This window comes from Dendropsophus ebraccatus, chromosome 2, assembly GCF_027789765.1.
Source record: "Dendropsophus ebraccatus isolate aDenEbr1 chromosome 2, aDenEbr1.pat, whole genome shotgun sequence".
In the NCBI taxonomy this organism is placed as follows: domain Eukaryota; kingdom Metazoa; phylum Chordata; class Amphibia; order Anura; family Hylidae; genus Dendropsophus; species Dendropsophus ebraccatus.
Window position 1 is genome coordinate 28,018,138 of NC_091455.1, and position 24,175 is coordinate 28,042,312.

The window sequence follows — 24,175 nt, forward strand, 5'->3', positions numbered from 1 at the left end:
CCAGGAATAGGATGGTGAATTAGGGATTTATTCTCATTGGCATGTATTGGCATTCTCATCCTGCAGTATTATTAAAGTCAATCTGTGACCCGCGTAGCCCACCTTAACCCACTGGTACCTTTGTGTAGTTATGAATAAGTGATGTCCATTGCTGTGTTTGAAAAGAATGCTGCTGTTAATTCCTCAAAAAAGTAATCTTATATCTATTGGTAGCAAGGTCAAGGAGGCGGGGCCTAGGCCTGCCATGCATCTGTGCTTTCTCCTCACCTATGTCCATTTCAGGAACGCCCTTGGGCTGGGTCATGCCCTCTTAGTGCCATCCAATTCTAGATTCAGGACGTAATCCAGACTCCAGAGATGTTCCTCAGCTTAAGGAGTAGAGATGATCGAACAGGGCCGATGTTCAGGTTTGTACGAACTTGAACCATCGGTATTTGACTCCCGCAGTCTCTCTGTCAAATACCGACCGTTCGAGTTCGTACGAACCTGAACATCGGCGGCGCTGTTCGATCATCTCTAGTAAGGAGCAGACAAAGGCATTGCAGCCCTAAGCCCCGCCTCTTTGACCCAACTCCTGACTGGTTAAAAGATTTGTTTCAAACACAGTGATGGACATCATTTATTGACAACTGCACAAAGCTACCCGCCCGTTGGGGTGGTCTTCAGGGGTCGCAGATTTGCTTTGGGGTACGTTCACACTTACCGGATCCGCAGCGTATTTTCTGCTGCAGATCCGCAGCAGATTTCATTTAAGTAACTGAACACAGCAACAAATCTGCACCATCAAATCTGCTGCAGATCTGCTGCGGATCCTGTAGGTGTGAACGCACCGTTAAAGTGGTATTGTAGGACTCATACATTACAGATTTTTGTATAGTCGAATGTACCGTTGACTTATGCAGATTTTGTTGAATTGACTCTTCCCATTTAAAGTAATAAGGCAGAAAAAAAAAATCTCACTTTTTTGTAGACCAGTATAGTTTCAGCCTTGTCCTCTATCATATCACACTGGCATGTTTTTCCAAGCCTCCTTTCTCATGCAGGACTTGTTCTGACAGCAGCTAATTGTTAACCTCTTCCACTAGTGATGTCACCGCGGTAGGGTAATTACACCGTTCCTTTCATCGTGAAATTACTCCAACAATGGTGGTCATCACGGAGACCTATTATTCCAATTTCAGTAAATGTAACCTATGGCTTGAAACCTTGGTTCTTTGTTGGTAGGAACAAAAAGAACGATTGTGGGCTTTTGGTTTTGGTTTTTTTTTTAATCTTTGTTTCTTGCACAAGATATAATTTTTATTTCTCATTAGATCAACCTTTTGTTATGTAGACCATGAGTGTCACCGATCTTTATGTAACTGTACGGGAGGTGGAGATAATCTACGGGAAGGTGGTAATCTACAGCAATAGGGATTGGAGATAAACCTTTAGCACACCTTGGTTCTTCCAAACCCAAACACTCAGCATATGATTATTGGGGGTTGAAAAAGTTGGATGCAGCCCTAGGGAGTCCTGGAAAACATGAAAACGGCCAATGACCTACGGCTGTATCCATGTTTTCCAGGCAGCCTTAGGGCTACATCCAACTTCTTCAGCCACCAAATGCCAAGAGTTCCTGGTTCGGAACAACCAAAGTGTGCTCCAGGTCGCTCATCTCTAATAGAAATTCATTTTGCATTTGATTATATCAGTTATTCTTCATTATGTTGTGTAGTAATATTCCACGGTGCTGGACTGTGCACCCATTCGGCCTCACAGTTTTTTTCTAAAGTTGCTCAGTTTTATGTTTGTGTTGTATTTGGGTTGGGTTCTCCAATGAATCCTGGTTAACTCCCTTACTATTACTCCCTCTATTACACAGAGCGATTTCTAACGATAAACGATCCCAAACGAGATTGTTTGTTTGTCGTTAACCTGAAATTGTTCACAATATTACACAGAATGATGGTCGTTAGTTGCGATTGTTACTATGATCGTTTATTCCTTCTGATTCCTGCAAAACAATGAACAATGTGCAATTACACTGAACGATTAGGGAACAAATGCAGAACTTGAGCGAACGAATGTGGAATTACAGCGAACAATTAACGATAATTTTAGGTTCAGATTTAAATCAAAGATCAACGACACACAAATTATTTTCTGATCGCTGCCTGCAATTACACAGAGCGATTATCGTTTAAATTCAAACGATATAACAATTTTTTGCACAATAATCGTCCCGTGTTATAGGGCCCTCAGACCCAGGACCCCAACGTTATCAGGCAACAATGCTAACCACTGAGCTACCATATTGCTCATAAGAAAGCGGGTGTCCATATCTAATCCATTTATAACCCATCTATCCATCTCTAAAACTCCCCCCATCTTATTCCTCAATCTGAAGGCTACTCTCTTTTTATTCGGAATTTTTTGCCTTATTTTCGTTTAAAAAAAATACAATAAAATAAAATTTTAAATGCCTAACAAAAATTCTAATATTGTATTGCTTTCAGAATTTTTTATTTTTTTTTGTGGATATTTTATTTAAAAGGAAACTGTCAGCAGGTTAGAAGCCTGTAACCTGATGATATGTCCCTACACATACAGAGCGCTGAGGATGATGGTAATCTTCTTACCTTCATTCTTGCAACAGTTTCCGTGCTATTATGGCCCTATTCCACGGGCCGTCTAGAGGAGCAAACGAGCGCTCTCAGCGCTCGTTTGCTCCTCGTTCCCCGCTCGCTGCTGCCGCTATTCAACGCGGCTGCAGCAAGCGGGTGAGTGCGGAAGGGGCGGGGGGGGGCTGCCCGGGTGATCGCTGATCGTCCGGGCAGCCCATAGGACACAGCAGCGTCTGCTCCCGATGCTCCTATTTAACGGAGCGACGGCAGGCGATCGTTGCTGTATCAGTCACTTGTTTTTCAACATGCACTCTATTCCACAGGACGATTATCGTCCATAGCGGCTGATATACGGCTGAATGCGGCCGATAATTGTTCCGTGGAATAGGGCCTTTAGGAGTTTAGTCTTTAAGCCAATTAGGTGTTTTGGTGCACTGGGGTGGGACTATCGTTACCAGTGCACTGATCTGCGACAGGCCGGCCTGGCACCTTCTGATGAAATTCAACAGGGGCCGTCCAGATCTGTGCACCCACCGACAGTGCACCAAAACACCTTATGCCTAGTGTGGTGTGGTACACCCCCGGTGTGGAGGCGACACGGCCGGACACTTGCCAGATGTTGAAGTGTGACGCCAGCTCTATGGTGGTTGGCCGAGATATAGCCGTGCCCAGTGACGTTATTTCGTGCCACCAGTGCCGATCGGGCACACAGGTATGATGGCACACCTGCTTTTATTTTTAAGGGCTGGCTATACCTTGTTCCCCTGTGGACAATGTCCTGCCAGGTTGTTGCGGGGTCCCTTGGGTACTTATCACGGTGGTCCGGAGTATTGGCTCTGCCACCGACAGAAAGGGGAGATGACGCAAGGAGTGTGTGTGTGTACTGTGTCAGTGCTAGATGAGAAATCACGCAGTCTCTTTATCGTAAATAAAATCAGGTTAACTCTGAAAATACTTGTATGCAGCAGATAATACAGCTTTGCATTAATATAATACTTGATAAGACAGATGATACTTTAGGATCCAGATCTGTAGTAAGAGTATAAAGAGTGGTACAGTCGTGTTGACTTGGTTGCGTGCTGAGAGGTATAAAAGAGGATCAGAAGAGTAGAGAGGAGGATGTTGTGACAGTCCCAACCCAAGTAGTGGGTTTTTGCACCACCTATTGCCTACCAGTGTCGAGTGACCCGTCCTAGAGGGTGACACAAGCCCCAGACCTTGTTACCTGGGATGAGCGGAATGCTGAGGTTTCCCTGCTTACACCTGTGCTGCGAGATAGAGTTCGCAGGCCTCTAGCAACTTCGCTCTATCCGGATCAGTTCCTTTACTTTCTTATGTATACTGTCCTGCACTGTGTCTCTCCTGGTCCACGGCGTGGGTTGAGATGATCCCTGACTTGTCCTTTCTAGTGGACGCTTAACACTGAATAGTGTAGAATACGGATACTTGAAAGAAAACTGTCTCTAGGTACATGGGTTCCGTGTCTAGACCACAACTTAGACTGGAGACCTGGCAGGGGCCAGGGCTCTAATGGTCTGCTGTATAGAGCGTTCTTGCTTGTGTCGTTCCTCTACAGCAGTGCTTCTCAAACTTTTTCTACTGTAGCCTCACCCAACAGACCAAGGCAATGCCCGCACCTCACCAAACTGACCAAGAGAGTGACTGGGCCTCACTACATGTGGTAAAAGTCCATTTAAAAGCTTAAAATAATACTAGGGCTACCTTTCACCCGTCTTCCAAGCTCTATATACTAATAAAGCAAGTACAAAATAATAATGTTGCTAAAATTAAGATCTTTGCAAACAGCAAAAGGACTGTGCAGATTATAGTTAATTTTGTGAAAACTGGCTTCTCAGCTAGGCCTCACCAACAACTAGGGTGCGCCTCACTGGTGCGGCCCGCCTCACAGTTTAATAAGCATTGCTGTACAGAGTCTAAAGACAAACAACCCTACACTTCCCCTACCCATGTAACTTCCTTCCTACAGCCCCTATAAGGTGTGCTGTGAGTGGCTTAAGTAAAGAGAGAGATGATAGAAGAAGAGAGTACTCTCATTGGCATACAGATCCATGTGACACACAAATAAACAATAACCCCTTAAATACTACAGCTAAGCCATAACCGAGCATAAACACTTGTAATAACGACATCTTGTGGCGCAACTCTACTACATCACCACTTACACTTAAAGGGGGGGATTTATGAAGACTGGCATTCAAGTACGCTGATCTTTATATTAGGCCCCTCCCCCTTTCCCCGGCAGGATTCACTAAGAGACGCACGCCTCTTAATGAATCCGGCCGAGCGCCTGGTGTACTAATCCTCATCTGCTTTCAGCAGGTGTAGATTTGGTTCATGATTTACGCCTCATGATATATGAGGCGTGGGAGGAGGCCACACCTCCTCCATGCCTTGTCACGCTCCCCCAGCCCGCCCATCTGGCGAGTGTGGCATGCGGCAGGTGTACGCCAGGGAGAAGGAGGTGAATCTGCACCTTCTCCCTGGCGTACGCTTCAGGCTTTTACGAAGGGTGTAACCAGTAGCAACACCTGTGGTGGGACATCACACTAGCATAAGCACTCCTAATAGCACCGAAGAAGAGCTGGGGATGAAGTTAAGAATCTTACTTCTATCCTCAGCACCCTGTGCGCTATAGCGACATCCACAGGTTAGATTTTTTTATTTATTTTTTTTATCTGGAAGTGACTAAACTATCCTGATATAGGAGGGGTTAATAGTTATTGTGACTTTATCTTCTATTATGTGATTGTTTTTAGTAACTCTCCTATCCTTTAGGATTCTAATTATCAAACCGGTATAATACATGAACTCATCAAGAAGGATAAATAGGGAAGCAAGCTGAGGTGTGAACAATATGTGTGAACGTGTGTGTGTATGTGTATATATATGTGTGTGTATATATATATATATATATATATATATATATATACACGTGTATGTATTATGATTATGTAATATATCTAAAACACCTACGGTTTGGGCAAAATAGCTAGAACACAAACCCTCATTTTCACAGCTGAATTATGTTGAATAATAAAGACGTATAAATCATTAATAATGTTTGTCAATTTTGACTTCAACTAATAGAGAAGTTTCTTGATGGAATAGGTGGAAAATCCTGGATAGGGTGATGACCCTGTGGCTAGTGGATAGTACAGGGGTAGGGAACCTTGGCTCTCCAGCTGTTGTAAAACTACAACTCCCATCATGCCTGGACAGCCAGAGCTTCAGTTTTGATGTATTTGTTGTTCTTGTTGTTGTTGGTCAAGTCTGTTAACACATTGGCTATGTCGACGAACTCCTTGTACAGCTGTGTTAGAACACACGGTACTCTCAGAAGATTGATCAGCCGCATCAGGTAAGGTGTCTGTAGATAGGACCCATGATGTTACTTCATTAACTTTGGTGTACTAAAGCCTCGTGCGCATGGCAGAGCCGTCCTTGCCCACTGAGTGTGTATGGATTTCTTATGGCTCTATTCTCCAGAGACATGGGTTTGCTCCCTCCTGCTGTATGACACTTTATGGATTTTGAAAACAATACCTATTTATTATGGTGCCCACTGAAGCATTATCTGCATAAAATAGGAGATAAATGTATGTATAGACTCAATATAATCAACTGGTTTCAGAAAGTTATACAGCTTTGTAGTTTACTTCTATTTAAAAATCCAGTATTTATCAGCTGCTGGATGTCCTGCAGGAAGTGATGTATTCTTCCCAGTCTGATACAGTGCTCTATGCTGCCACCGCTGTCCATGTCAGGAACTGTCCAGAACAGGAGAGGTTTTCTATGGGGATTTGCTGCTGCTCTGGACAGTTCCTGACATGGACAGAGGTGGCAGCAGAGAGCACTGTGTCAGACTGGAAAGAAAACACCACTTCCTGCAGGACCTACAGAAACTGATAAGTACTGGAAAACTTGAGATTTTTATACTAAAGTAGATTACAAATCTGTAAAACTTTCTGGCACCAGTTGATTTGAAAGAAAAACATTTTTACTGAAGTACCCCTTTTACTGCCCCATGCACACAGTGGATTTTTTCCATTGCTGAAATCTGGCACCCATCCGCTTTGGAAGTCCAAGATGATACACAGATTTGTGATGTGGATTTTCACCCCGTATGCCATATGGTTTTCGATAAGGGTTAGCCACACATCATTATAGGCATGCAGATGAGCTGAGCGAGGATGCTCTGGTAACCTTCAACCTTCAATAACTGACGGCCGTCAGTTGTAGCACTTGCAGATTTTTTTATTTTATTTTTTTTTTGTTCTAACTTTTGTATATTTTGTTTAAACATCCCTTGTAGGGACAAAATATACAAAAATTTGAACCAAAAAAATTAAATAGGTTTCTTTATGCCAGAGATATAACTGATTGTTATCGAAACACAATGGCCTAGGTTAAACAGGTACACTCTGCTCTGACGAGTAGGGGGCACCTGGTAAAATACTTGTTACTTGAGTCAAGCTCTTAAAGTGATCATGTCACCCACTTTCCATATCCGGAGTTCTCAGCAAAATTCTTAAGCTTATATTGTGGACATTGCATATCTTACTGTATAAAGAATTTCTTTGCAGTGTCGCCCCTCAAAAAATGCATGTTATTGTTGCTAGACAGTGCTGTAGGGGCGGGATGTAACAATGTAGGCACCACCCCCTCCGTTACAGCATTATCTAGGAACCCCGCCACCCCCCGTAGCCATTGGACTAGGAGTCTGTGGAGAGGTGGGGCCTAGACGACGAAGATGTCCTGAAGGGGGCCGGGCCTACTGCGATGATATGGACAGATGTGGGGCACCACTGCTGTTAAGCCCTACCCCTATGGCACTGTCCACCTACAATAACATACGGTGTAAGCTTAAAGCAAATGTAATAAGGTACGCTCAACTCTAAAAGCAAGGCAGATGTCCTTATTTTCTTGTCAGTTAAGGCCTGGGGCCTCATACAGTTTGCCAGAATTTGTGTGAAATTTCATCATTTGAACATGCACTTATAGGTGTTATCCATATTTTCTAAAATAATTTCTTTTAAAAAGTCTCATTTAATAAAACGGCCATAAGTCATCACCTCCGCAATCCCTTAAAGGAGTTGTCTAGCAGAAATCTTTTTCTTTCAAGTCAACTGGTGTCAGAAAGTTTTATATAGATTTGTAATTTACTTCTATTAAAAAATCTCAAGTCTGCAGGACTTGACTGCAGGAAGTGGTGTTTTATTTCCAGTATGACACCAGTGCTCTCTTCTGACATCTCTGGCCGAGACAGGAACTGTCCAGAGCAGGAAAGGTTTTCTATAGGGATTCATATAAAACTGAGACAGAGTTCCTGTCTCGGCCAGAGAGCACTGTGTCTGAAGAAAATAAACCACCACTTCCTGCAGGACATACAGCGGCTGATAAGTACGGGAAGACTTGAGATTTTTAAACAGAAATAAATTACGGACCTATCTAACTTTCTGACACCAGTTGAAAGAAAGATTTTCGCTGGACAACCCCATAGGGGTCTCTTATAAAAGTTCCCCTTCTCACTTCAGTCTGTCTTGATTAGCAGCCTTCACGTGACTTCTGTGGCCTTAGTGGTCACACGCCGTACTGCTGGCATCATGGCTTCTATTGGATTCCTATAGGTTTTAGGCTATGTTCATAAACAGTAGAAAAAAAATCAAAATCCGGTTGGTGGTGGTGGTGGTCGAAGTAGCAGTAGTGATGGTGGTGGTCGAAGTGGTGGTGGTGGTGGTGGTCGAAATAGTAGTAGTAGTAGTGGTGGTGGTGGTTGAAGTGGTGGTGGTGGTCGTCGTCGTCGAAGTAGTAGTAGTAGTGGTGGTGGTGGTCGTTGAAGTAGTAGTGGTGGTGGTGGTCGAAGTGGTGGTGGTCGAAGTAGTAGTGGTGGTGGTGGTCGAAGTGGTGGTGGTCGAAGTAGTAGTGGTGGTGGTGGTCGAAGTGGTGGTGGTCGAAGTAGTGGTGGTGATGGTGGTCGAAGTAGTAGTAGTAGTGGTGGTGGTGGTGGTCGAAGTAGTAGTCGAATAGAGCGCTGCCCAGTGTCTTGTAGCGCTGTCTGGGCTCTGCTATTGATGTTTCTCGTATGTTTCTATGCTCTTTTTGCAGAACCCCTTTATGTTTGGCAGCAGACAGCGGAGGACATCACCCTCACCTTCCCGCTTCCCCATGGCATTACCAAAGAGCACATTAAGATACATTTTTCTCCCGATCACATCAGTATGTCATGGAGGGAAGAGGAGCCATTTCTGAAAGGACCGCTTTACTCCACGATTGATCATGAAAGCAGCACTTGGATTCTGAGAGATGAAAGAAGGTACGCTTCTCTTCTCTCCTTTCATAGTGCAACTTAAAATCTATCTCAATATTTTGTTTCCGTATGTTACATTATACATATAAAATCTCATTGGAAACCAGCCCCCCTCCCTTACAGTTTTTTTTTCAGCACTGTGCTTTAATGCAGTTCATGCTCCCTGTTTTCTAAGGATGCTCTTAAAGGCACAGTCTGCCCCAAGCATCCTTTGTTACTAGAAGGCTCCTAATTAGAACAACACAAACAGAGGAGAGTCCTCTGTTAGCTGAAGTATGGCTTATTATATTCAGCTGGTAATACCTTGTTTTACCTGTAGAGGTGCTGTTAATTCTCATATAGAGGGAGATTTATCCAACATGGTGTAAAGTGAAACTGGCTCAGTTGCCCCTAGCAACCAATCAGATTCCATCTTTCATTCCTCTCAGACTCTGTGGAAAATGAAAGGTGGGATTGGTTGCTAGGGGCAACTGAGCCAGTTTCACTTTGATAAGTCTCCCCTATATTCTCTAATGGATCCGGTGTTTGTTAAGGCACTCACTAAATTCTGCAACCCAAAAGACTAAGATTGTGAGTGCTTATTAGAGTCTAGAACTAATGGGGGACATTTATTATCCTTGCGCCCCTGGAATACTTCAGGGAGAAGGTGCAGATCCACCCCTTCTCCCTGGCATATGTCTGCCATATCGCCTGTTTGCTTGATAGGAGGGGTGCGGCATGGAGGGGGGAGGCGTGGCCTCCCCTGGTGCCTGATTTACCATGGTTTACACCTGTTTGTAGGCGTAAAGCATGGCAGAAATCGACACTTGCTCAGGAGTAGGTGTAGATTTCTGTACCCGCCATACGGCAAGCACAGGTCAGGCCAGATTCACAAGGGAATTGGGGGCAAGTATTTGTTTAGGATTAATATACTTGTGCAAATAATCACATGTCGGGGTGGATGGTAAATTTTCACCTTGAGGAGAGGTTACTTGTCTCTATACACTTTACAGGGATTTTACATTTTCCTGTCACCAGTTTAGAATTTCAGAATTTGTATTTGCCTATTATTATTATGTATTATTATTATTATTATTATTATTATTATTATTATTATTATTATCATCATCATTATAGATTTGTTTTAATTAACATATTTTATAATAATAAATAAATAAGAAGGGGGATATGTCCTGCAAAACTATGTCACTGCCACTTAAACAGACTTTGCATAAATCAATAAAACAAGTGAATAGAGTAAACTGTGATATATCTTATCAGAGAAATAGGTCTCTTTCTCCTTTCATCAAGTTCCTGCCCCAATCCCTCTTTTCTCAGTGCATCATTTTATCTAGTAAACATCTCTGTTATGATAGAAGAGAGAGATTTTCAGCTTACTGAGGGATCAGATTACATGATGCCTATAGGAGTCTGTAAAGAGGCATGCTCAAGTTAGTCTTAACGGTGGTTGAAGAAGTTGAATGCAGCCCTAGAGAGTCCTGGAAAATATTGGAACAACTAATGGCTGTATCCATGTTTTCCGTGATTTACTTGGGCTGCATCCTACTTATTCAGCCACCGGTAATCAAATGCAGAGTATTCCCGGTTTGGATGGGCTCAAGCATGCTTGCATTGCGCTCCTCTCTTCTCTGCGTTTTCTGCTTTTGAGGGTGTGCTATAGAAATGTAAATGACGAGGATCCCGTTTTCTGTGTATGTAGTGTATGGGAGACAACATAGCAGATAGTCCACACCCACTAGCTAAGGGACAGCTAATACATACGAAGACTGCAGAGGGGAAAACTGGTGCAAAATGGCAAATACAAGCTATATAATAGTCAGGAACGTTTTATGTGCCCATACAGCATGAAAAGTTATTTGAAACAAACATGTAGCCTGTATCTGCCTACTGAAAGGTGTTTTTATGTTTTTTTCTACCTTTTTATCCATTGTCTTACACTACGTGCCTTGAATGGCAGGTTATTCTTTCTTTCTACTTTTCACTGTTCTCATATAGATAACATATCAGCCAAGTGTCTTCTATGTATTTTGCTTTTACTTTTCTTATCTCCATTTGCTATGACATAACCAGCTCATTGTATAGGGTTTAATACCTGTAATCTCGGAGAATAGAATTTCCTCTCTGGGCCGAGCGGGGAGATGACGGCGTGTGAAGGTATAGATGCGGTATAATTATACACATTTATCTCTAAGTGGCGGATATCTATCCTGTCATATCTGGATCCAGCTCTGATTCATGTCCGCAAGCTGCACTGTATTATTCATATATCTCCTGGTGAGAGTTCTGATCATTAGACATGAATGGAGCAACTTTCCGTCAAGGGGACCGATTCCTAAAAGAATATGGTTTAAAGTGGGGTTTCCAGTTAAACAGAAGCAAGGGTTGCTGTATTACTTACTTTAGTAATCATTTGTATTCCTTATAATGTAACCATGATGAAACTTACTCCAATCTGGAGTCCAGACTATTTACTTAAGATAGAAGAATGGTTACAATTGGCATTGAGCGAGCTCGAGGATACTGTTTGGCAACTTTTCCGAACCCTACTGCATTTGATTCCCCATGTATGGAGAAGTTGTATGCCACCCTATGGAATCCTGGAAAACAGCCCATGGCTGTACCCATGTTTTTCTGGTAGCCCTAGGGCCGCATCCAACTACTCCAGAAGCAGGGAATCAAAAGCCGAACGTTCAGGTTCAGAAAAGTTGCCAAACCCGAATAGTTTCCTCTAGTTAGGTCAACATTAGCGACAATTCTAACCATTTTTGATGACATGAATAGGCGTTTACAGGTTTTCAGTTCCTGAATGTGAGCAGGAGCGTTCTTATTTTCTTACCTTTAAAAAAGGTGGATGAACTGAAATGCAAAAAATATTTAAAAGTTATAGAACATTACAGTATATGGAGATAACACTTGTTTAGTCTGGAGAAGAGACGTTTAAGGGGAGATATGATTAACTTATTTAAATATATAAATGGCCCCTACAAGAAATATGGGGAAAAGATGTTCCAGGTAAAACCCCCTCAAAGGACAAGAGGGCACTGCCTCCGCCTGGAGAAAAAAAGGTTCAATCTCCGGAGGCGACAAGCCTTCTTTACCATGAGAACTGTGAATCTGTGGAACAGTCTACCACAGGATCTGGTCACAGCAAAAACAGTAGAGGGCTTCAAAACCGGCCTAGACAAGTTCTTAGACCATAATAACTTAAATGCATATGTATAGAACCTATCACCCCTCCCCCTTCCCTGTATCCATCCCCTCCTTGGTTGAACTTGATGGACATGTGTCTTTTTTTCAACCATATTAACTATGTAACTATGTAACTTTGTTGTCATAATACCTAGAAATCTCTTTAAAAATTTACATTCCAACAGGTGTCCATAGCCTTTATTCTTGCTTTGTACTTATTAGGGTGCAGAAAGCCCTGTCTCCATTGGTCTTTATTAAAATGTTGCTTAGTTTTGTTTCTACAGCCTTTACAGTGTGCAGGCCGTGACACTTATACTCAGTCTATATGATTCTTCCCAGCAGACTGCTTTGTATCTGCTCTTCCTCTCTCCAATCTGTAACTATACTCCAAAGTTTGTGTCTCCCCTTTTGATGTGAGCTGCTGTTTCCCCCTAAAGATGCAAAACAGGAGTCCGTGGAGCCTCGGTTGCGCGTCTCAAAACACGGGAATAGCGAGATATCCCTAGCCTGTTGCCACAGGGTGCCTCCATATTGGGAGAGCACCAAACCACCCTCATAGATAACCCCTTAAGTCCCACTCTGTTGTTTTCCCCTAAAGACCCTATTGCATGGGCCAATTAATACTAGGGCCACACAAACAATCTGGTGATCATTTGTGCAGCCTTGGCCACATAATTTTTTTTTTACCATGTAATGGGCTTTGAAAATGAGCGCCGTTCAGTCCATCTAATAGCCTTAACACTAAGAAGACTGTAGTAATAGTAGTAGGTTCGCTGGTGATGAAGAAGGAGTCTAAACTCCAGGGTAATGCAAAAGAAGTACTCCGCTATGAGCAAATGTTGAACGCAAGATGTGCAGTTAATTTTGAGCAAAACATGTGTTTCAGTTACATACAGTTTTATACAGACGCTGATTGCTGGGGAGTGTGGTAAGAGAGTTAGTGAGCGGCGCTCTGTGCTTAGCTCACTGGATAAAAGTAGGTCAATCGGACAGTGTTTTTCTAACTCAATACGTTAAAGGGGCCACTTTCTTCCGGAGACAGCACCCCTCTAGTCTCCAGTTTGAGTGCAGGTTTTGTAACTCCGTTCCATTGAAGTGAATGGAGCTTAATTGCAAACCACATCTGAACTGGAGACAAGAGCGGTGCTGTCTCTGGAAGTTGCCATGTTTTTTTGTTGCTCTGGATAACCCCTTTAAGTTACGCCCTAATGCCACAGTCGAATCAGTGGGGGTCCTCCCCACTGCGGCCTCCTGCGATCCCCTGTTATTTGAGCAGGGATTTCAGTGACCCATTTATCAATGAAGCTGCGGTTTGCACATCCGCTCTACTGCCTCCAAATTTGCTCTCAATTGAGTCAATGGCTCCATAAAAAAAAAAAATGTACGCAGTCATATGCACTTACAGTCTGCTGCTCGAATTTTTGGGTTCCTGTTCAAGATTGCAGAGGGGTCCCAGTGGTCCCCCCCTACACATCCCAGTGGTCCCCCCCACGCATCCCACTACTACCAGGTATGAAATAGTGACCCCCACCTTACTGCTTGCTAAAATGTGAAATAATATCAGTGGCTGTGTCCCTTTAACCATGCCTAATAAACATTCTGTGTTCATGTAATATATGGAGTCGATCAATGAGAGAGCGGCATAAGAATAAGGAACACCTCTGGGGTTCAGTCAAGTTCGTTCAGTTTTGCCTCTGAATTTTAGCTTTATACTTTTCACGCCATGATTTTTAATTGAAAGGGACGTTATATACACTGGGGGGCATCATAACATATTCACAAAACAGCAATAGGAGGAGATTGATGATTGAAAATCAAAAAAACATCAATTCCTCTATAGGAAACACTGTTTAAGTCTCAACACGACAATACGGATGAGCGGCCCCGTTGAACAGCTTATTCCTTTCTATTGTCTGGCAACTGATTGGTGGCCGTCGACTTTAAAATGCAGGGGATGGAAGATATGAAGCGTAGGATCAATAGATAAAAAAAAAACCTGCATCTGAACCTTGCCATGTTAATAGAGGAGAATTGGATAGCATCAAAGAAAAGTGAAAACGACAGGCTCTCAGATGTCATTACCATGCGAATAAAGGAAGATGGGCTGTTGTGCTTCTCTATATAGATCCGAAAGCGGCCGCGATAAACAGGGGATGTGTAATGAAGGAAAATGAAGAAGAAGGTAGACCGTGCCGATCCTTAAGGGAAGAGTGGACCGAGGCCCTTTTGATTACACGTAATAAATTGAACCTCGAGAACTAAAGCACTTTAAATTACAGTATAAAAATAGACATAAATGCAGTCAAACCGGGGCATAGGAGCGTTAACACCAGATTAAGGCCGGGTTTACAGCAATAATAAGAAAAGCAAAAAAAATAGATTCTGGGAAATAAAAGGGGAGCCATGAAGGTCTTGGATCAAACAGCGGTCAGGATGAATAGGGGGGTTTATCGTAACGCAGGTCAATAACCAAATTTCCAATTAAAGTACAATCTGCCTGTTCTGTAAGCCGATCGGGAGCCGGGGACGGCGATTGGGCGGATGTAACAAAACGTTTCATTTCGGAAGCGACTGAGTGTTCCTCACTGGAAGGAATCATTAGGCAGTTCTTTCCCTGTCATTTCTGATGCGTTCCCCTTCACGCCGCATTAAACATGCAACACCAAAACAGACAGATAGAAAAATACTTTCTCGGAATGATTTCACAGTTTTTGGAGTCTGCTGTGAGCCGATGCTGGCGGTGCCATTGGCGAAAAGGAGTCATATTTTTTTATCTATTTATACGGGAGGACATTTAGTTCAAGGACTTCACAAATTAAGGCACATAATGGCTCATGTAGTCAATCTCAAGATGACTCTGAAAGGAGAAGAGATGACATTCCTTAATCCTCCGAGCCAAGAAAGTAGTCCACGGGGGGGTGAAATACTACTGTCTAGAGATGTGTGCAACTGGAGCATGCGTGAGTCCGATCGTTCGACTGACGAAGTTGGATGCAGCCCTAGGAAGTCCCATATCTCTAGTCACTACTCTCTGCCTTACTGCACGTTACTGGCACCACTCCCTGTTAATCATCCCCGCCAAGCACGCTGACAGGCAGACCGCCGTGACTAGACACGAGCAGGGGGCTGCCCAAGAATTAAACTTCATTTTCTCGAGTATAAAGCTGCTGCCACAACCGATACGTGCCTTGGGCTGCACAGGAGCTATATACTGTGCTGCAGCGAACCAAATCAGCCCAATTGGGCTGATTACTTCCCTTTAAGTAGATGAGAATAACCATGTAATACCTTCAGCCCTACGTGGTTCCTGTACCTTTTTAAAGGGGTTATCCAGTGCTACAAAAATATGGCCACTTTCTTTCAGAGACAACATGACTCTTGTCTCCAGTTCAGGTGCAGTTTGCAATTAAGCTCCATTCACTTAAATGGAATTGAGTAGCAAAACCCCGCCCAAGCTGGAGACAAGAGTGGGACTGTCTCTGGAAGAAAGTGGCCATGTTTTTGTAGCACTGGATAACCCCTTTAAGTACAGTGATCAGGCGCAGTGTTGAATAACCATGTGGTGGTGGACACTGATGCTGTAAACTTCCTAAACATTTGCCGTCGTGGGAAGCTCAGGACACTCCCGTACACATTAAATAGTTCACAAAAAAAAACCAAAAACACTACTCCAGAAAACATTTTAGTAATTTGCCGATCTGAAATAAATAATCTAAAAGCTATTCTCACCTTTCTATTAGAAGCAGAACTTCCCAGGAGTTATACACCGCCATTGCTTTAATTCTGAATAAGGTTAATGACAAGACCTCAAACTAATATATTCACGGCAGAGAATAATGAAGACGCCGCGTTCTCATTACCTGCAAAATATATGTTTTCAGAACTTAATGTTTCCCTGGAGAACAAATTAAAAGTACAAATCAAAAGCACCTGTATACTGAGCTATGTAGTATACCGCTACCTGGTGCTCTGCTGCCTGGTGTCGTAAACTTCATGGCTTGTAACACAAGTGTGACGGAGTGTGATGGGGCTTTAACCTCAGATGTTCTACCGGCACTTTTTTTTTTTTTTTTCTTTGCGGTCCATTAGCAAAAACTCCTCCAAATCGCATGTGCACCCAGCGTTCCAATAAAATTGCCGTTTATTGAATGTCCGTTAAAAAATAAAAAAAAAGACACCAAAAAGACAGCAGTACACACTGATCCTAAGGGTACTATTACACAAAGCGATTTTTCGACGATAAACGATCTCGAACGACCTGAAATCGTTCACCCAATTACACGGAATGATGATCGTTACTTATGATCGTTTTTGCCGTCGTCTTGTCTTTGCTATTGCGTTTGTCGCTACTGCTTATGACCGAACGGCATGCGAACGATTTGCGAGCGATCAACGATAAAAATAGGTCCAAACACTATCAAACGACCAACGATTTCACGCTGGTCGTTTAATCGTTGTCTGCTATTACACTAAACGATTATCATTCAAATCCGAACGATGTAACGATTTTTCAAACGATAATCGTCCCGTGTAATAGGGCCCTAACACATAAGGGCATTGCAGATGACAGGTGAAGCACATGGTCTAATGCAGATTGGATTTTTACTGGTAGTAGGAGATGAGTGTGACTCGAGCATGCCGGAGTCCAGTCTCGGCATTTGTATACCGGTGGCTGAAGAAGTTAGAAGCAGCCTTAGAGAGTCTGGGAAAACTGCACTCATAACTTAGACCCTGTTTGTTCTACTTCTCCCCCTTCTTTTTTTTACCAACAAATTAAAATACAGATCCAAGTTACATAAAACATTTGTGCATCCTATATCACACTTAATATGGTGATACAATTTTTTTACGTAACGGTTTTTACCATATCCAACTAATCCCGAAAGAAAGAAAAACAAAACACCAAACACCCCCAGCTGTTATCACTTTAATGACAATATTCGGCCTTCTGTCCATTTTGCCCATTGTTTTTTAATCCGTTTATCCCAGGCTTCTACCTTTTTTATGGAATTTTTTTTCATATAGGTTAAAGGGGTTTTCTTCTCAGATGTAACTTATCATATGTTGCTAACCATTCATTTCGTACTTGTTATTATCTATTCAGTCTCCTTCCCCCAGTTCTGAGCTGCTGCTGCTGCTTTCTGCTAAAGTTACAAAAAACTGTGTGTGAGCCTTTCTCTCGATCTCCACCCCCCCCCCCCCCCCCCCCTTTGAGACAGCTGATGTAAACAAGTCCCTATCTGCAACTTTGTAATGCCAGGAGGATCAATCACAGTGAGTTCATTGGAAACTTGACCTCAGATTAATTAAAGTTGCAAATACAGCCTGTCAGGGACTTGTTTACACCAGCTGTCTTGAAAGGGAGGGGGGAGACGGAGAAAAAAAGCTCACACAAAGTTTTGTTTCTTCAGCAGAAAGCAGCAGCTCAGAACTGGGGGAAGAAGACTAAATGATAACAAGTATGGAATGAATTGTTAGTCTCACCACAGGCAGCAACATATGAAAATTTATGTTTGAGTGGACTACCCCTTTAACCCTATTGACTTAGTGTCCCCAATTGACTGCTGATGGTCTTATTTTTGACCCCCAGTTTCTGAGAATTATCAGTTTAGCTAAGAACAACAATTTTACTTTAAAAGGCCTGTCCTCCCCTTTCTCCCCCTTCTTTAAGAGACTGACGTAGATATATTTTTGTGTGTATCTATACAACCATATATATTCACCACATATTTAGGTCAGGTTCACACAACGTAAGTTAGTGAAGTTCATCGGATAAACTTCACTACTATTGAATTGGGATGCGGGCGCATTCGATGTGCCCGCATTTCAATTACCCATAGCACACAAAGTGCAGCCGGAGCACAGTCATTTTTGTGCGGCCATTATTTAATGAATAGTGGTTGCACAAAACTGACATGTGCGTTTTTTATGCAGCCGTAAGGAATCCTGGCCGGAGTGTAATACGATGTGTATACACTCTGGCTGGGGTTCCATAGCCTTCAATGCAATGTAGATTTTCAATTACCGTATTTTTCGGACTATAAGGCGCACCGGACTATAAGGCGCACCTTCAATTTTAGCCTGCTAAGCCATCTAGGTTCATATATAAGGCGCACCGAACTATAAGGCGCACCAGACTATAAGGCGCACCGCATTATAGTGTATAAGTTTGAACGAACGAAAAACGTAAGTCACCTGCTGATCACAGTACTTACTGAGGCTCCTTACTATGTCACCTGCTGATCACAGTACTGTATTTACTGAAGCTCCTTACTATGTCACAGTACTGAGGCTCCAAACTATGGTGGCCGTAATGCACCATGCAGGATAGGCAGAATTCTGCCAGCGAGTCCCGTTGGCAGAATTCTGCATGGAGCATTGTGGCCACCATAGTTAGGAGCCTCAGTACAGTACAGTGTTGCTCTATAACCTCCGGCCACTAGGTGGCGCTATTGAATAAAAGTCTATGCATGAAGCCTATGCCTGAGTCTGTATCCAGGCTGCGAAGAGCAGGGAGAGTGTGACAGCGGGAGAGCAGTACAGCGTTACAACAGGAGAGCGCTACAGCGGGACAGCAGGACAGGCCTGCGGAGCCATGGGCCGGGAGTCCAGGTGAGGGAGCGCTGCGCTGTGCTGAGCTCAGCAGCCTATGTGAGCTCAGCAGCCTATCTGTGCCATGGAGGCTGGAGCTGTCCCGGTCCATAAATAAGGCGCACTGGACTATAAGGCGCACTTACAATTTCTTAGAAAATCATAGTATTTTAAGTGTGCCTTATAGTCCGAAAAACACGGTAAGCACGGCCAGTGTTGTAATTTGCAACAACGGTCGTGATTAATTGAAAATATACGTTGTGTGAACCTTGCCTTAAGGTGAAATTAGTATTCTAGGGATCGAATTCCACCTGAGCTGTAATAATTGGAGTTCACCCTTTTCTACTTACTGTCCCCCTGTTATAAAGGGGAAAAGCGCTGGCGGCTCCTGGTAAGATAAGAAGACTAGTTGGAGTCCCTCGATTGATGGTTGCTATTCTCGTTCTCACATGCAGAGGTGTACCAGACACGTCTTCCAGCTATTGATAGAACTTTCTTCAAGTTGAACGCTTCAGATTTTGACAGCATGAACTTTGTAGAGCGTAAAGGCAGAGATCTTACAGAATATTAGACTTTTACAACAAGTCACCGGGAGTGATGTCTCCCACTATCCTTGCAACATTGCAGAACTAGCGCTGGAGTCCTGGGTTCAAATCCCACCAAGGCCACATCTGTAAAGAGTTTGTATGTTCTCTCCGTGTTTGCGTGGGTTTCCTCTGGGTACTCCAGTTTCCTCCCACACCCAAAAACATACAGACAGGTGAAGCGCTGCGGAATCTGTGTACGCTATACAAATAAAAAAAACTAGACGCAGAACTCTGGAATCTAGTCTCATTTCTATTGGTTTTCTGAAAGTGACTATATTGATTGTCAGCTAACATCCCCAGAAATTGATATAACTGAGAAACCCAATCTTATCATTCGAAAAGGTGACAACTCCACAAATTCTACTTACTATACTTTATTTCAAGTGAAATTCTTAAAAGAAGTTATTCCTTATCCACAGGATAGGGCATAACAAGCTGATCAGAGAGGGTCCAACCATTAGAATAACCACTGATCTTGAGAACTGGGGCAATATTGTACCAGGTGTGGATACCCCATTCTGGGGATTAGGGAGGCTCCGGCCACAACATCTCAATTTGTTTTCCACAATTCTATGGGCAAAGGGTAACCTTATCACATAAAGGCTATGGACACCTTTTAATTAGTCTTTATTAACAATTTCCAACCATTCAACTGTGATTCGGAGAGAGATAGAAATCCTTTGCAGACTATGATGAATTTATTTTGTATTTTTTCAGAATTGTTTTACAAATTAGTAATTTTAGTCCTTTTTTTTTTTTTGTCTCATCTACTTGCAGTGTGGAGGTCACATTGGCAAAGAGAGAAGTAGGCCAAATGTGGGCAGAAGTGGTTGTTGGCGATAAACAAGGAGAATATGTTGCAGATCCAGCACAATGTGCAGCCATAGCCGAACAACTGATGCATCTCACATCTGAGGACATGGTAAGCACAGTTTTTCAAACGTCATTTTCCTATATCCACCAGTGAGTTCTACTGCGATCATTGAATTGACCGTTTCAGAGTGCAGTCTACAATGTTTGTTCTACAATCTTAACAATAAATCACATCCACAGACTGGATTTTTGCACTAAAAGTCCCATCCAGAATTATTGTAGAAGAAAGTTGGGTATTTCCAATTTGAAAAGTTATACTCTATCCACAGAATAGGAGACGGCAAACTGATCGGTGCGAGTCCGACGGACCATTCAGACCCTTCAACTATAGTGAGAATGGAGAAAGACTGCCCCCCCCCCCCCCAGTGAATAAAGTTCCACCTGTGTGCAGCCACGGCTACATTCATTCTCTATAGTGCTTATAGACATTGAGGAGCTCAGTGCTCAGCTGATAAGGGATAACTAAGGGTGGTATTACACGAAGCGATTTTTTTCAATTAACGATTAACGATAAACGATCTCCAACGATCGCAATAGCGGTTGCCTAATAATCGTTCGTTTTACTACACGGAAAGATTATCGGTTATATTGGAGCAACAAAATTCAAGAACACTCCCCTTTCAATTTGCGAATGAACAGGGAACGGCTAACGACATCTTATTCAAACGAACGATGTGCGAACGATGTGTAAAAGACAAACGATAAAAATAGATTCAAAACCTATTAAACGACCAGCGACCAATCGTTCGTCGTTTAATCGTTGTCTACTATTACACTTAAAGATAATCGTTCAAATACGACCGATTGAACGATTATTCGAACGATAATCGCTTCGTGTAATACCACCCTAAGAGTGGATAAAGGATAACTTTTTTTTTTGAGCTGGGAATACCCCTTCAAAATGTCATTAGACAGCAGTAGGTTTCTGGTTATACGGTGATCCAGGGGTTATTCTGATTGGAGTTGGAAGGGAATTTTCTCCCTGTGATGGGGCAATTGTTATCTGCCTCATGGGTTTTCCCTTCCTCTGGATTAACACAGTATGGTTTGTGTAGGTTGAACTTGATGGACTCTTGTAATCTTTAAACCATATTAACAGTGTTACTATGTAACTGTGTTAGGCGCAATTTTGGCACAGACATTACAAAACGATTTATTTAGACTCTGTATAAACTTTTTGCTTGGATGCTATGTGGTATTCTATAGCTGGCTAATGTGTGGGTAAGTATATGGGCTCTAAATGGCAATATGTAATTGATGCTGGCTAAATGGTGAGGCTTAGAGGCAATAGTGCACGGACTGTCCTGGATAACCCCTTTAAGACCACATTGTGAGTTAACTTTATAGTTAAATATATAGGGGGAGATTTATCAAACATGGTGTAAAGTGAAACTGGCTCAGTTGCCCCTAGCAACCAATCAGATTCCACCTTTTATTTCTCACAGGCTCTTTAGAACATGAAAGTTGGAATCTGATTGGTTGCTAGGGGCAACTGAGCCAGTTTCACTTTACACCATGTTTGATAAATCTCCCCCATAGTATTTAGAGGTGAACACAACTCGAGTATGTTTGAGTCCGAACGTTCAGCATTTGAATACCAGTGGCTGAAGAAGTTGGATTCAGCCCCAAGGAGTTCTGGAAGATATTGATATGGCAATAGGCCATAGGCTGTATCCTATTTTTTCCAAATTCCCTAGGGCTGCGTCCAATTTATTCCCCAGTACCATTCACAGTTATTCAAATGCTGAACGATCGGACTTGAGCATGCTTGAGTCGCGCTCATCTCTGAGAGTACCCTATTCCTGGTTTGGAATCATTGCACTTTTTATTTCTTCATTAGAACCCAAATCCTGACTGTGAGAAGCCTCCGTGTAATGCTCAGGAACTGGAGGAGTGTGACATGTCTCTGGAGGACAGCACCACTTTGTGTCGCTTTAATGGCAACAGCTTGAAGGCTACTCACGTGGTAAGATACTAGCAATACTAAAGAATATATCTTAAAAAAAAAAAAATTCCCCCCTCTATGCACATATTCAGTTTTTTCCCCCTTTAAAAATTGTGTGATTCTGATATGATTTAGTATATTTTATTGATATCACTTTCTTTGTTTGCTGTATGATTTTTAAAATACAATGTGAACGAGCCTTAGAAGCCCATCGTAAGCAAATATGTGTATGATCATAGAGTAGTGGAGCATAACCTGCGGCTCATAAGCTGTTAAAAAAAAAAAAAAAAAAAAAACCTCCTGTTCCCATCATGCCTGGACACAGGTTCTGCAACACTACCAAAGGGAACAGTGCAGGAAACTGAAAATGAAAGAACACCATAAATACAATCCATGTCATTCACCGCCCCTTTAATCCCTGAACTGAGCAGAACATCGTGGCCCAGATTTACTAATATTGACAAGACAGTACATACTTGGACTACAAGACACAGATATGCTCCAGGTTTATCACAGTGGCTCTTGCTGTTTGCTATACCTTGCACATCTAGTCTAAGTTTAGGATAACTACTACTGCACTATTTGACTCGCAATATAGAATTGCACACTAACCACTCTTCCTTTATCACAAACCAAGCTGTCTGTCAACTACGCTTTGCCCATTGTGTATTCGGTTCACAAGTGTCTGAAGCTTATAATAGATGTAAGTCATGTAAGCCAATCAGGTTCTGCACATGATTATTATTCATTGTGACTCGCAATAGTGTAACCCTAAGCCATGTGCCTGTGTTCACACACAAGCTTTGTTACGCTTCTTCTTGCTATGTGATCACCGGTACCAGGCTTTATCACAGATGTTTTTCCGGTTATAAATGATCTGATGAAGCCTGGAAATTCATGGAAATCAAATGGTAAAGCCTAGACAGTTCATTTAGACAAAAAATTGCAGAGCCCACATTATGAATTAGCTATAAGGCTGGGTTCACACTACGTTTTTGCAATCTGATTTTTTCCAATCCATTTTTTGCAAAAAACAGATGAAATCAGTCAATGGAAGTCAATGGAACAACGGATCAAAAGGGATGCACACAGTTGCTTCTGTTTTTTTCATCAGTTTTTCATCCGTTTTGTGCAAAAAATGGATTGCAAAAACCCAGCCTTAGTTATGTAAACATGGCAAGACTGGCAATGTGTAATACATATGAATGATGATTCTTTCCATTGTGGCATTCTTTTTCCTACTATTGAAAGGAACGGCCTATAGCTAGGATATACCATCACTTTCTGATTGGTAGGACTGCAACATAGCCCCATTCACTTGATTGGATCTGTGTTGCAGCCAACCAGTAATGCCATAGGGACCTTATTCTGCAGAGTGATGGGGGTCTCGGTGGTTGGATCCCTATAATATGCCATAACATTACAGGAAGTTCCACTTGTTGGAGCGTGGGCAGATGGCGGAGTATATGGCTAGCCTTTAGGAAAGATGAATGCGCTTACAGTGTTCTTGCTTGACTTGACTATTGCAGCTGCTGAGATTCTGTAATACAATCAGTGTTCATTTGTTTTGAGGGTTTCTCTCAGCGATTTTCATTATTTCTATCCACAACCTTATCAAGTAGAGTGCGTAAAGGGAAAGGACTTGTAGAATGAGGCACCTGAGGCTATGCCAAGCTTAAGGGTGAGGTCACACGGGAACATGACAGTAAAGTCACTGAAGACAAAATCTATTTCATAGCGGCTTAACTGCGAATGAGTCATCTCCTAGTTTGCAGATTTACAGAGCAGTATGTGTAGGAATAAAGCTATATGCTGTGGTACTGAGAAAGGGGGATGACTGCATCTTACATATAGTACTTACGTAAAAAAAATATTGTGAAACCTTGGAAGGTGGAAGGTATTTTCTGATGGGGGGGATAAATCCATCCTTAAAGAAGCAGTTCCCCCCCGGTAGGGGCTGGCACGTATACTCACCGCAGCTGATCGGTGTCCCACGGCGCGGCTTCGTTCTGGTCCTGCTGCGTCGTTCAAATCCAGAGCGCGCTCACTTCAGGTT

The 24,175-nt window shown here is 42.6% G+C and overlaps 1 protein-coding gene across 2 annotated transcripts in view; it reads left to right on the plus strand.

Moving 5' to 3' along the window:
• Window positions 1–24,175, plus strand: part of NUDCD1 (NudC domain containing 1) — a 91,311-nt gene that overhangs the window by 39,100 nt on the left and 28,036 nt on the right. For both annotated transcript variants that reach the window (XM_069957195.1, XM_069957194.1), the window contains exons 6-8: window positions 8,733–8,940; window positions 20,079–20,223; window positions 22,015–22,140. In XM_069957195.1, the coding sequence (XP_069813296.1) occupies window positions 8,733–8,940; window positions 20,079–20,223; window positions 22,015–22,140 (479 nt within the window). The remainder of the gene's footprint in view (window positions 1–8,732; window positions 8,941–20,078; window positions 20,224–22,014; window positions 22,141–24,175) is intronic.